Genomic DNA, 13,041 nt, shown 5'->3' with positions numbered 1-13,041 from the left:
ATAAAACCCTTCCTCAAAGAAGTCCACGCTGAATTCCATCATCCACAGAGGAGAAGTTTGACATTGTCCCTTATAAGGGTGTTGCGCATTTCCTCCCAAGGGAAGACATTCAAAAAAACCCGGCACACATTATAGAACATGATCTTGCTTAGGGCCAGGATCAAGGGGAAACAGCAACAAAGACATACTCCAGCTCTAGCAGTGTATTTGAAGCACGTTCTCAGAAGCAAAGCACGGGCCACGCAAACCTGAGTCATGACACAGACTGTATTTTCACAAGACAAATCTGTCCATGGCTCAATAGTGAACAGAACAGTTTAATCATTAAACTCCCTTGGATTCTGCTTTTAAATCACCTTTATAATTCTCCATTAGGAACTAACAATTTCTACCCGCTTTTTGTTTGGCCCCTGTAAAAAAACAAGCTATTTAACAGTCACATTTATAATCCTCAGCTATGTGGTTGTCATTACCCTGATGGAAAATATCACGCTGCTGCCCAGCATCAGTGTTATGGGTAACGTTATGTGAGATTAAGAACCCTTTAATTTCTTCACATTAAAAAAAACAACAACCCCAAAAACAAAACCCATATGAGTTAAGAGCCATAGCCCCAAAGGGCCTCTGAGCATAGGAGTCCTCTGAACTGGGAAGATGCAAGTGGTTAAAAACACCCAGATTTAATCTAACCTCCCCTCCAGTGCAATGGCAAGAACCCCGCGGCCTGACGGAGGCAGGAAGTGTGATCTGATGTGAAGCGGTTGGGGAAAATCAGGGTTGTTTCACGGAGGAAGGCTATATGCTTAAGCACAATTAACAATGCCAAGAACCAATGGAAGAGATTGACAATCCCCACTTCTCCCAGCCACTAGTGGATCTTAAAAGGCTATAGACAAGGGCTCTGTTAAACTGGCCTGGAGACTACTGGTCAGCAAGGAGGAAAGATTGAGAATCCCAAACCCTGGGCTCTTGCCTCTGCTCTGCTGTGGACAGTGCAAATAACAGTGATTTATACCATTAGCACTCTACACTCCCTTCTAATCCTTACATGGCCAAGTGATGCTTGAGCATCAGGAAATCTTGTACTTGCAAAGTACGTGCAATGGAGCAATACAATAGCATGTACTCTGGTGCTGACCTCTTAATTTATACTGTAATATTGATGTCCTTGCAATACTTGGGCCTATCACCAGTATAGAGTCCTATAAACTCATTGCAAATTAGTGATGCCCTTTCCAAGCTTATATGTATCAGGGTAATACAGCCTGGTAAGTGGGTGGCAGTCTAAGGGGGGTGTGTACACATGCAGGAATTTTCCCTTCTGCTTTGAAATCCATCCAGCTCTGAAACACTGGGTCAGGCCACTTTGAATCCTTAAAACCAAGGCTGCGCTCACTCCAGCGCGACTCCATTTTAAAACTGGTTTTGGCTGAGTGAGTAAGCTATTCAGCCTGAGGGTGTTTAAACTGGCTGTATCATATACCCAGAGGGGTGTCTGTTATGCCAACACAGAGTTCCTCTATACTTGACCCCCACGCTTTCACAGTCTCATTGCCTAACAATCGATCAAGATTTTCACACTGCTGCCATCACCATGGTAGTCAATTTGCTTTCTGTAACGCAAGGGTACAATTACCTACCTCTCTGGGTGCTACAAGAGTTCATTGACACAGTTGAGAGGGTAGGATGAGAGCTGCTATCATTGTGCGAAGTGCTAACAGAAGTTCACATTTCTCATGAATCACAATTATCCCCCATGCCACCGCATTCGCTATAATTACAGGTCTGTCAAGAGCTCTGTAGGTGCACAGGGATGTCTGCAGACAGGATGTGGGGGATGAAAGGTCCCTGCCCTAAATATATAAGTTCTTCAGAGCAAGGGCTGTCTCTTGCTATGTGCACCTACAGATCCCAGACAACGGGGCCCGGATCTGCCTGGCCCTCGGGGACCTGCAGAAAGACGAACAACAACAGATCACGGGTGGGCTTTGTGAAGCCACCTCGCCTCTCATTTAATTCTGAGACAAAACCTCTTTGGCAGCTTTGAAAACATCAGGCCAAATGATGTATGGCCTGATACACAGCGTCCAGGGCTTTGGATAGGGACAGCAGTTGTAAGATCACTCCTGTGTGGGCCTGTTTAAGCTAGGGATTTACATATCACTAGGACCATGTGGTTAGGACCTCATAATCCTTCATGCACAATCCCCATATTACACGTGGGACAATGAGACGCAGAGACTAAAGTGACTTACCCAAAGTTAAGCTGAAAGGAAACCGAGTCGGTGGCTTCCAAGTTCCAGGCTATTGCCTGAATCACTGAGCAATCCTTGGTCTCTAATCACCTTCATAGCTACTGTGCCCTTTCTCTGATTAGATGCCACTAAGGATGCAAGCATTTTGACACAGCGCCATAAAATAAAACCTGAAAATATTTAGCCTAATATAGCCTGGCTCACCCAGGCCCATGTGGTGTGAGAAGCCCAGGCTGTAAATATTCATTAAATAAGCAGAGATCTTAATATAGAAACTCATGAAGTCAAGTACTCTTAAAGCCCCCTCACTTCTTTTCAAACAACCAGCCAATGAAGATAAATTTGGTGAGGCTGAATACTTGTATTTCCAGGCAAGGCTCTAAATCTCACTTGGAGAAGGAAAAGGAAAAAAAAAAAAAAAAAAAGAATCACATGTTTCACTGTTTATAATCTCTGCAGAAAGACGTGGGCCAGCACTTCGTTGTCCTAATTCCCAGTCTCATAACTGTCAGATTATGAAACTGCAGACTATAAGCCTCTGGAGTTTATAGAAAAACACCTCTTTGCTCTCTGCCGCCACTTTAAGCGGATGAACTAATAAAAACAAGATTCCCTATTCTTTCCAAGTGCCTGGAAGAAAGGAATTTGGAACGGTAGTAGTTTCCAAAAGCTGTCAAGAGAAGCTGCCACCCACCATGCCCGGCCAACTTCAATTCATTCCCCGCAGCCCCTTGCACCAACCTTAGGGTCCCCTCTACCCTCCAACAGGGTTTGCATCTTAGTCGGTCTGAAATCTTACCGTGGTGTGTCCCGAGAGTCAGTGCGTCAGGGCTGGCAAGACCTTGAAATAATTGCTTTTAAATAGCTAGAAAAGGGAAGAAGAGCATGTAGCAGAGGCTTCCTCGTGGCATGCCTGGGAAGGAACAAGCTGGCACTAGGACAGTCTTGACCGTACATGACATACCCATGCTGCTGCCAGGCCAATATAGTCTCAATGAGGGAGCTTTTCGTGTATGGCTGTAGCAGAAATAGCTTTCCCAGAGCCTCCTCTTTCTCAGGGCCAGCGGTCCATCATTTGGATTAACAGCATCTCCAGCTGCACTGGAAACGAACCCATACATGCAGGGATTATGGAACTTTCAAGAGAAATTTTCCAAAGGAAGGGGAGAAGCTTGTGTGAGTGTGAACAGGTTTTGGGCAAACACACACAAGGCAACTGCCTGGGTAAATGCTGCAGGTGCAACTCCTCGTGGGCACCAACCTTTGGAAATCTTCCCTTGGATGTTTTGCAGTTGACTAAACTAAAACAAAGAGGTGAGATGCATAGATGAGGCTGTAGTTCTGCCTTTACCTTTGGGAATATGAACTTTGCATTCGCTTCCTGCTTTGCTCCCAGGTCCCCATAAAAAGACCATCTAGATATCATAAAAACAAATGATGAGTCTGTAATGCAATCAGTCCCCTTCTCACTCCGCTATAAAGACATTTTCCAGGAAGGTCACCGAACAAAAGCGAGACAGCCGCTGACTGATCCTACCTGTAGGACTTCAGAGTGCATCTCTGTTTAATGCATACTGAAAATGAAGGTTAACCAGCCACATTGTATTAGGAGTTCACAGACAATGTGCTGGCTTGAAGGGACACATTTAGCACACCGAGTGGGTCCGCGACTCCCTACTGCTTAGTCACTGAGGCATTAATACTACAGGACGACGTTGGAATCCGGGATTCTGTCGGCACCATTTGGTTTGCAAGCATTATGCTGACACTGGGAGCTATAAACAGCAGAAGAAACTGCTTCTGCAGCCAACTGCAAATGACCATACAAATACAAAAATGTGATAGGAAAAGAAAGAAAGCAACAACAATGACTTGAAATGCAAAGGAGTTCCCAGAAAATGTTGGCTCTCAGCATTGTGCCTGGGGTGGGAAGCTGGAAGTTTCCCCGAGTAATACGTGAAAAGGACCTCTCCCTCCGAACATGTTTCCTAATCCCCCATCAGACGAGGGCCGTTTGCTACAGCGTGCTCCTCTATCAATTTGTCCAATGAAAGATCTGCGGCCACGAGGGTTTTGCAAAAATGTAAGCACACAGCATCTGTGCCCTTTCACCAAAATGCAGCCTAGAACATGCCAGCCAAAACCAAATAATCACGTCCTCGCACACGTACACGTCAGTAATATATCCGCAGCTAAATTTTCAAAAGTGCAATCAGATGCTTAACTCAGTGTTATATAAAAACCAGGTGTGGGACTGTTTGCAGTCAGAAAACTGTCAAGGAAAACACAGACTGAAGGAAGGCCCCGTTGGAAAATCAAAACCTTGACGTTCTTATGGAGAGGTTTTAAAAAGCAGAACGAGACTGCAAATTCTCTTTGAAAAAACTACCGTGGGAGAAAGGTCTGTGAGGTGGTACGTGTATTATAGGCTGGGGCAGAGGCAGTTTCTGGCCTTCAAGGACTGAGGTGAAAGGGGCAGATGGCTAGAGGCACTGAAATACATGTTCTCTGGGTTTGCAGGATCCACTGGGGAGGCAGAGCATCATTTGTTACATCCTCTCCAGGGGATCAGCAATAAAACAGTCTTATGTGCTTCCAGCTGCATTGACCTCAAAGTCTCCTGGCCTTGGGCAACACTGATGAGCTTGCTATACAAAACCAAAGCAAATTACACAGTAAAATTGGTCCCTCTTGTTGACCACCTCACTAGAGGAGCCAGGAACCAATTATTCACTGAGCCTTAAAGGTGATCTCTTTGTGAAAGGGCTAAGTCACGTTGGCAGGGAGTGGATGGGAATAACTCACCTTGCCACTGACGGTGAGGGAGCACGTAAGAGAACGTCAGCATCCAGAGAGTTCACAAACAACCCCCATTTACCAACGATCAACTCAGGCAAATGAGACAAGTCAAACCCCAACCAGTCCTGGGCCAACGTGGGCCGATTCTAGGGTGATTCAGGTGCAAAACCAATGCGGTACTGAAATCTCTGCACTTAGCAGCAGGCCTTTCATTCATGCTCTGCTGTGCAAATGGCGGAGGCTGAGTCCCTTCCATGTGTCCTCACTGTCTTTAGGTTCTGGCTCTGTCTGAAGCCATTTAAAAAAACTACCAACTTGTGGGAGGTAACTGGCCTCTGAAAGTACAGCTGCCTGGGAGGGTGTGCGATGAGATTTTGGTTTGCTTTGCTTTGCTTTCCCAAGTGAATTCAGCACTCAAGATAAGTGTCAAGACTGACAGAAGTGGGAACCGAAGTTCTGTGCTAAAGGAAAGGAGGGCTTGTCTGCACCATTAAAGCGCCAGGCTAGGGAGCTCTGCACAGTACGTCCGATCCACGCGCGTTTGCTCCGAAAGAGATGTAAAGTAGTGATCCTTAGTGCAATGTGGAGCACCTGCCAAAAGGCTCACCGTCTCGGGCATGCTCGTGCCCAGTATCGCACAAAAGGTAGATAATGCAACATGTATTTCGGGGTGGAGCACGCATGGGACAGACAATGCGCGCTTCACTGAGGCATCCCCTACCATGGTCCCTTGATGGTGTAGGCACGACGGACCTGACAATGGGAGCATCTTCAGGCCTCTCTGCTGCTACTGCCAGCGTTGATACCAACTGGGGCCTGAACCCAGCTCAGATCCCAGCTCTCCAGCCTTCTGAGGTGGTTTGCACTGGACAGCTTGGGCACTTCTCTAGCTTTACGTTGACCCTGGCTTTTTGCCCTGTCCAGTTGAACGGGATGCTCATTACATGAAGAGCTGTCATGGACAAAAAGCTACATTCCCCAAGTGGATCTGACAAGCAAATGAGGGGTGCCCTGGGTTTCAGCTACTACCAAGTCTGCCTTTGCCTATAGATAACTGGAGATTTTAGAGAAAGCATAGGTCAAAGTGCATCCATGCCTGTTCCCAACAAAAGGCGATTAGTGCCTGTGAATGCTGCCTGACAGACAGGCCAAGGCTTCTCTTTGTACAAATACTAGTTACAGCCAAAGTGGCTGCAGGCAAGTTCCCCGTGCTGTCCTGCCAATGGAGCTGACCTGGAGAAGCCATCACGAAGGGTGGGAGGAGAGTTCAGTCTCCGCGGCCCATTAAATATGCAGCCTTTTAGCTGAAGCTGCCAAGAAGAGCTCTGCCGTGTGCCAATTTCTTTTTGCGAGGAGGACACCTGCTCATTGGGAACTGGACTGATTCCCATCAAACTCACTTCAGACAGGCTCCCAAACAACCCTCCCAGGGAAACAACATTCAAACCTATCAGCCTGGGTTGGATGCAATGCATAGGTAAAAGGCCCTGCAGCCCGCTCACCAAACCGGGGCCCCAAAACTAGCAGAGAAAGGAAGCCATTCCCGGTAGTGCATTGCGTTGGTTGCCCTGTAGCTCATCTTAGCTTCAGGTACCAACAGACAATAAAAATCAAGCCGGGGAGAGCAAGAAACTATGCAGAGATCAACACGACTCATGTTGCTTAAGGCATGTAATGCCATCAACTGGGCTACGCAAGCAAGAGGTTGCACAATGAACTGTCCAGTGGTGCTTACCTGCTCGTGGTACTCAATCCCCATGCTGAGGGTGTTGATCAGGATGGCGATCATGATCCCGCGCCCAAAGTACTTGCTGTCCACAATCTTCCTGAACGTTTCGCACACTATGTTCCAGAACACCAAGAACCGGCTCATTTTCTTGCCCCTGATTTCCCCTCGCTGAGGGTCCCGCTGGTCACTGTAGTGGGCGTCCTGAGTGAATTCATACACCCCCTCACTGTCCGAGTCCACCGGCTCGTTGTCCATGAGCTCCGGGTCATTAGCCAGAGTCTTGATGCAGTAGGGGCAGCTGTCTGGGTTGCAGGAACCACTGTCCAGTTTCCCACACTGGCTCGTAATCTTGCAAGAACTCTGACAGGCACCTGAAACGGGAACAAGCCAAGGTGAGATGTACATGCTCCCTGGATGCAGGGCCAGGGAAGCTAAGGGGTCAAATGAAGGGAACTCCTCATTCCTCTTATTTTATGCGACAAATGCCATCTAGCTCCTCAGGGTAAAGGCTGACAGCGGTCGGCTGCGTCTCCGTGCTGGAAGCCTTCATAGTTTCATAGTTTCATAGTTTCAGGGTCGGAAGGGACCTAATAGATCTTCTAGCCCGACCCCCCGCCAGGGCGGGAGAACAACCCAAAAAAAAAACAAAAAAAAACCACTCACCCTAAAAACAAAAACGGGACTCAAATGAGTCCAGCCAGGTAAGTATCCAGCCTCTTCTTAAAGATCCCCAGGGTAGGGGCCAGCACCACCTCCCTTGGAAGTTGGTTCCAGCTCCTAGCCGCCCTAACTGTGAAGTAGTTTTTTCGGATGTCCAATCTGTACCTCCTCTCCATCAACTTGTGCCCATTACTCCTTGTTATGCCAGCGGGGGCTAGGGGAAACAGCGTCTCCCCCAAACCCTTCTGGTTCCCCCTAGTGAGTTTATAGACGGTCACCAGGTCCCCCCTCAGCCTTCTCTTGTGGAGGCTGAATAGGTTCAGGGCCCGCAGTCTCTCACTGTAGGGTCTGCCCTGTTGTCCCCGGATCATGCGGGTGGCCCTCCTCTGGACCCTCTCCATGTTGTCCACATCCCTCCTGAAATGAGGCGCACAGAACTGGACACAGTACTCCAGCTGCGGCCTGACCAGCGTCGCATAGAGGGGGAGGATCACCTCCCTGGCTCTACTCGAGATGCACCTGTGGATGCACGACAAGGTCCGGTTAGCCCTGCCAACCATGACCTCGCATTGTCGGCCCATGTTCATCTTGGAGTCAATAATGACACCAAGATCCCTTTCCGCCTCCGTGCTCTCAAGTAGGGAGTTCCCCATCGTATAAGTGTGCTGCTGGTTCCTACTACCCAAGTGCAGCACCCTGCACTTGTCCGTATTGAAACGCATCCTGTTCCTGTCTGCCCACCCCTGTAACCTATCCAGATCCTTCTGCAATCTCTCTCTCCCTGCTGGGGGGGGGGGGGGGGGGGGGGGGCCTTCATGTACGCCATAGGGAAGTTATATGTTCTGCTCCCTTAAACCATGCACAGGCTGGAAATTTCTTATCGACCTCAGTGGCTGCTCAGTTTCCTCCCCCCCTCCTGGAACATTTTGCTCTGTTTTCTAGTAGCAATAGTGTTAATTCTCAGCCACTTACCAAACGCACAAGCCAGCCTCTGTCTACTCTCCTGGTCTGGGGCTGTTTGCTCCTCAGAGCAGGAATTGTCTTCCTCAGGTGTTGAGAAAGGACCTAACACCTAGTGATCCCAAGGCAAATTAATAATACAGCATGTTCCCTGGCCTGAGGGCCTTCCAATAAAAAGAAATATCTTCTATTAGATACCAGTGCCTTTGAATTCCCCCATTCTGCGTGCCCCAAGCTGCTGCAGTGGGTTAAACAAGATCATGCAAACCCATGTTTCTTGCCTTTAGATACTAAGAGGATTTCTGTTGCCCACAGTCAGACATATTCACCAGCCAAGGATTCCTAACCACCTCATTATACCTTTGGCCATTAAGGCTAACAGAAAGCAATCAGCTCCTCCAGCACCTGGTGTGTTAGGCGTTGTAATTAGAGAGCGTGCAGCAGCCAACAAGCTGCTTTCATACTCCTGCTGTTTGCTGATACTTCAAAATTACCAGCTTTCCCCTAAGCACACAACTCAAATCGCTCGGCACAATGGCAGCTCCCAGCTGACAGATGGTCCCCTTGGTTCACGATCTGAACAGGATATTCTCTTACAAATGCCGTCTGGCTGCAGGTGGCAGGGAGGGAGGGTGTTGCAAAAGTGTGCTCTTGACTGATCCACAAGCCCACGAACTAGTTTAACTAAAAACCCAGTGCCTTCCAACCTCATCCCGAAATCAGTTTTAAAGCCTAAGTCAGTTCTCTCTTGTGAGATTGTGGAATCACTGGCCAGCTACATCTGGTTCAAGCATATGTGCTGGAAGGGTGAACTAAGTGTTTCTGCTTGGGACTGATGTTGGACCTAGCACTCATCTCTTATAAAAGATGGGTCTAGAAAGGCTTCCAGAGGTTGGAGTTGAGAGAATCTGAACAGATCTGGGTGTGCTCTGCATCCTTGGGATGGGGAGGGAGAAGGAATGTCTTATGACATAGGTATGACCCCGGGATTTGGGAAACCTGGATTTGATGTCAGGCTCTGCCACAGACTGCCTACAGGATTCTCAGCTAGGGCCTGATTTTCAAGACCAAGCACCTCTGCATTTGCCATTGCCTTGCATTAGACATGTAGATGGTCAGAAGCTCTAAAAATCTGACATTTAATTTCTCTACACTTCTGTAAAATGGGACTAACATTCAAAGGCGTGTTATGAAGATAAAGTCTTTGTGGTATGTGAGGCACTTGGGTACTAGAGAATCAGGGATTCATGTCGGTACCTAGAGGGACCTGAGCACCAAACGGTGGAGAGTGCAGCCAGCATAACCACTCAAGTTTCCTTGGGTGCATTCGGTGGACTGTAAGATGCTGACTGGCCTTACCCGGAAAGCCATCTCCTTTATCAGTAACGTGGACTGAAAAGAATCCTGGAAAGATTCAGTGGAAAGAAAAAAATTAGGACTTCTCTCTTACTCCAGAAACACAATCAGTGGCTGATCCTCAGTCCCAACACTCACCGGTGCTCTGGTTCTCCAGGAGCTTGTGCATGGTGCTGTATGGCCCAGGAGGTATGTTGAGGTTTGTTAGCGTGCCAGCCCCAGGGTTAGCTGCCAGTTCTCCTAAGCTTTTCTCCTTCAGCATCTCATGGGAGGTACTGGGGTGTACGGTGGGGTAGACTTTCCTGCCAACCATACTCTTGGGGAGCCCCTCTGGGCTCGGTAAGCTGAGGCCAGGCTGAGGGAGGGATGACCTGCAACGGATTGGCTCAAAGTGGCAATCGGCATGGTAGATGCTGTGGACTGATTCTGTGTTGCTGGAAGCACCATGGAGATTAGGTGCTGAGGGAGGAAGCATTAGCCTGTTGGTACTATTGTGGAGGGAACTGGTTTCCACATCACTGATCTCAGGGCTGGCACGTGGTGCCTGCAGGTTCCCATTGCCCATGTGATAGTGATGGTGGTGGTGATGGTGATGGTGAATTAGATGGTGCACAGATGATCTTTTCCTTTGACGATGTTTGTAGGGCTGCCTATCAGTCCCGTTCTTATTCCCAGGGCTGGAGAGGAGCCCCATTTTCAACCCTGCTGCTCTATAAGCTTCAACCAGCTGTTTGCTGGCCTTCTGGGTAACATAAACCAAATATTTGAGAAGTTCATCATAGCAGCTCCCTGGCTCAGAAAAACTGGCCAGCGTGCTGGCATTGGACAAGTAACGGACCCGCTGCTCCTTCATCAGCTGACTCTCCCGCTGCTTGGTTTCTGAGAATTGGGTTGCTATGACCACTAAGCAGAGGTTGATCATGAAGAAGGACCCCACCTAAAGGGGAACAAAACATGCTATCAGTCCCAGAGAGAGGCAGAGGCAGGAGCTTCTAAGCATGTAAAGCAAAGCGGGCATCAAGAACCTAGCCCGCTTGTCCATGGGAAAACCAGCATCACACAGACAACCCCTGTCCCAGAGAGCTCAAAAAATATAGAGAGAAGGGACAGGTGGATAAACAGATGTGTGTGTGTGGGTTGGGGGTGAGGGCAAAGCGGAGGCGAGGGAAGCCAGTGCAAGGACACAGAGTAGGGCAGGGGTGGGCAAAATGCGGCCCGGGGGCCAGATGCGGCCCGCCAGGCCATTCTATCCGGCCCGTGAGGCCTCTAAAAAATTTAGAAAATTAATATTTATCTGCCCTGGGCTGCCTGTCATGCGGCCCTCAATGGCTTGCCAAAACTCAGTAAGCGGCCCTCTGCCCAAAATAATTGCCCGCCCCTGGAGCAGGGTGTGTTGACTAGGAGCGTTTGCACACACGTCAGAGCATGGAGACAGGACACGACTGAAGCTGATGCACAAGAGGCAAAGATGAATCTCTCAGCAAAGCGGGGCAAGGACGGATATATCAGCAAAGCTGAAAGATCACACTCCCGCTGACTCATTTTGCTGGGTACCGCCTCTCAGAATCCACACCCGGGGGACTCCCACGCCAGGGCTCCAGGGATGACGCCATAGATCAAAGAGGAGGGAAGATTTATTTTGACAAAAAGATTTTGCTTTTTTAAGATCTTGTTTTTCTGTCTCAGCACTTGTAATTACCACAATTAGTGGCATTAGGATGAATACACTGAGCCCTACTGATAGGAGTGTTTTTCCTGGCAGCATGTGGGTGGCTTGTGAACAGATCCCCTTCTTTGTTAACTGGCTTTGTGGGGATATTGTTACCCAGGAACATCAGCTGCCTCTCTCCTAGAACGTGATATTTTATTCCAATTTAAGATACCATTAGGTTCTGCTTTCAATTGGTTCCCAGCACTATTCAGCCCGAATTATAAACAACTGGATTTACTCCAGTCTCTGTTAACCTATTAGAAAACCTGGCCACATGCTATCAATGCTCCCAGTTCAGCACATGGCAAAATGCTCTTTCTTTCTCCTTTATTCTCCATACTCTTGGATTCACAAAGGACATTTTGCAGGTCAGGAAAAACTATCACTGTTCATGAAAAGAAGTATCTAGATGAGTCAGGGAAACAACCTCTTACTTCCACACCACTGGTTCAGCTGCAGCCCTGAGCTGGTAATGACCATAAATCATCACAGTAGTGTTTGATGGCTGATATGCCAGGATCTACTAGTCCATGGCCTAGTAGGCTGGAGACCATATTGAAGACACTCTCCCAGTTGCCACCCTTAATGGGATGGCATGAGACATGGGAGGCTGAGCTAGACCAACCTTTTGGAAAGTTGGGACTGGGGTTCAGCCACCTTTGAGCAGAGAGGGCTCTGGACTTTTCACACAGTTACAATGGGGAGTTTTTTGGTCGAGAAGGGAGTGAATTTGGAAGATTATTATACCGGAAGAACACAAAAAATTTGGCACCCTTCACCAGCAAAGCAGTCGGTCACTCTTTAAAGGTTTTGTTCTTTTTATTTAAAATGCAAGCAGAAGACGAGGGACCTATGGCAAAAGCAGAAGGGAGGATGACGAGGGTGACCTATTACACTGTAGGAAGAAGTAAGCCCAGCATAGATCAAGAGAACAAAACTTTCCTCCCCTCATTTCCCCAGCAAAATGCTGCTCCTTGTATAACTGCAGCAGAAATTTACCCCTTCAGATGAGAGGCATTAACACATTTCTCCTTTATAACAGAGAGCGCATCTTAAGCTGTAAGTCTTGCACCAAGCTGGTTTCCACCTCCCCCAGACAGAGCTGACCACCATATCCAAACCCCTCCCTGCCCATCTGTCCCCCCACTCACACCCCATATGCCTGAGCAAAATGCATGCCATCCTCGGGGAGGGATGAAAGATCACTCACAATGATCAGGAGGATGAAGTAGATGAAATTGTAGAAGGAGTGTGCGTCCATGACGAAGTACATGATGTCCACCCAGCCCTCCAGCGTGATGACCTGGAAGGGGCAGGAGAAGGAAGAATCAGCTCAGAGGATGAAAGGCAGGCCTGGCCTCATTCAATGGCAAAATCACCGCCTCCATGGAATTGAGCTGGGCAGCCCAAGTTTTGCAGCTGTAAAACAACCAGGCTGAGGAGAATACCATAAGCCAGGTTCAACAGAGTCCTCTCCCCACTTCCTGGACTGCATTAGTTTAAAGCAATGTCCTTCCATGTATCCCAACCCACTGGCACATTTTGGGGTGGGATGAGCATGATGCAGAGCA

The 13,041-nt window shown here is 48.3% G+C and overlaps 1 protein-coding gene across 1 annotated transcript in view; it reads right to left on the bottom strand.

Annotated features, from left to right (window-relative positions):
* Window positions 1–13,041, bottom strand: part of LOC102382057 (canalicular multispecific organic anion transporter 2) — a 361,044-nt gene that overhangs the window by 187,235 nt on the left and 160,768 nt on the right. Inside the window, exons 8-10 of the mRNA XM_014518064.2 lie at window positions 12,681–12,773; window positions 9,898–10,696; window positions 6,790–7,154 (exon numbers count right to left, since the gene is read on the bottom strand). Coding sequence (XP_014373550.1) covers window positions 6,790–7,154; window positions 9,898–10,696; window positions 12,681–12,773 — 1,257 coding nt within the window. The remainder of the gene's footprint in view (window positions 1–6,789; window positions 7,155–9,897; window positions 10,697–12,680; window positions 12,774–13,041) is intronic.

Source organism: Alligator sinensis, unplaced genomic scaffold (genome assembly GCF_000455745.1).
Source record: "Alligator sinensis unplaced genomic scaffold, ASM45574v1 scaffold876_1, whole genome shotgun sequence".
NCBI lineage: Eukaryota > Metazoa > Chordata > Crocodylia > Alligatoridae > Alligator > Alligator sinensis.
Note: the sequence above shows the minus strand (reverse complement) of the source record. Positions and strands in the feature narration are given on the sequence as shown.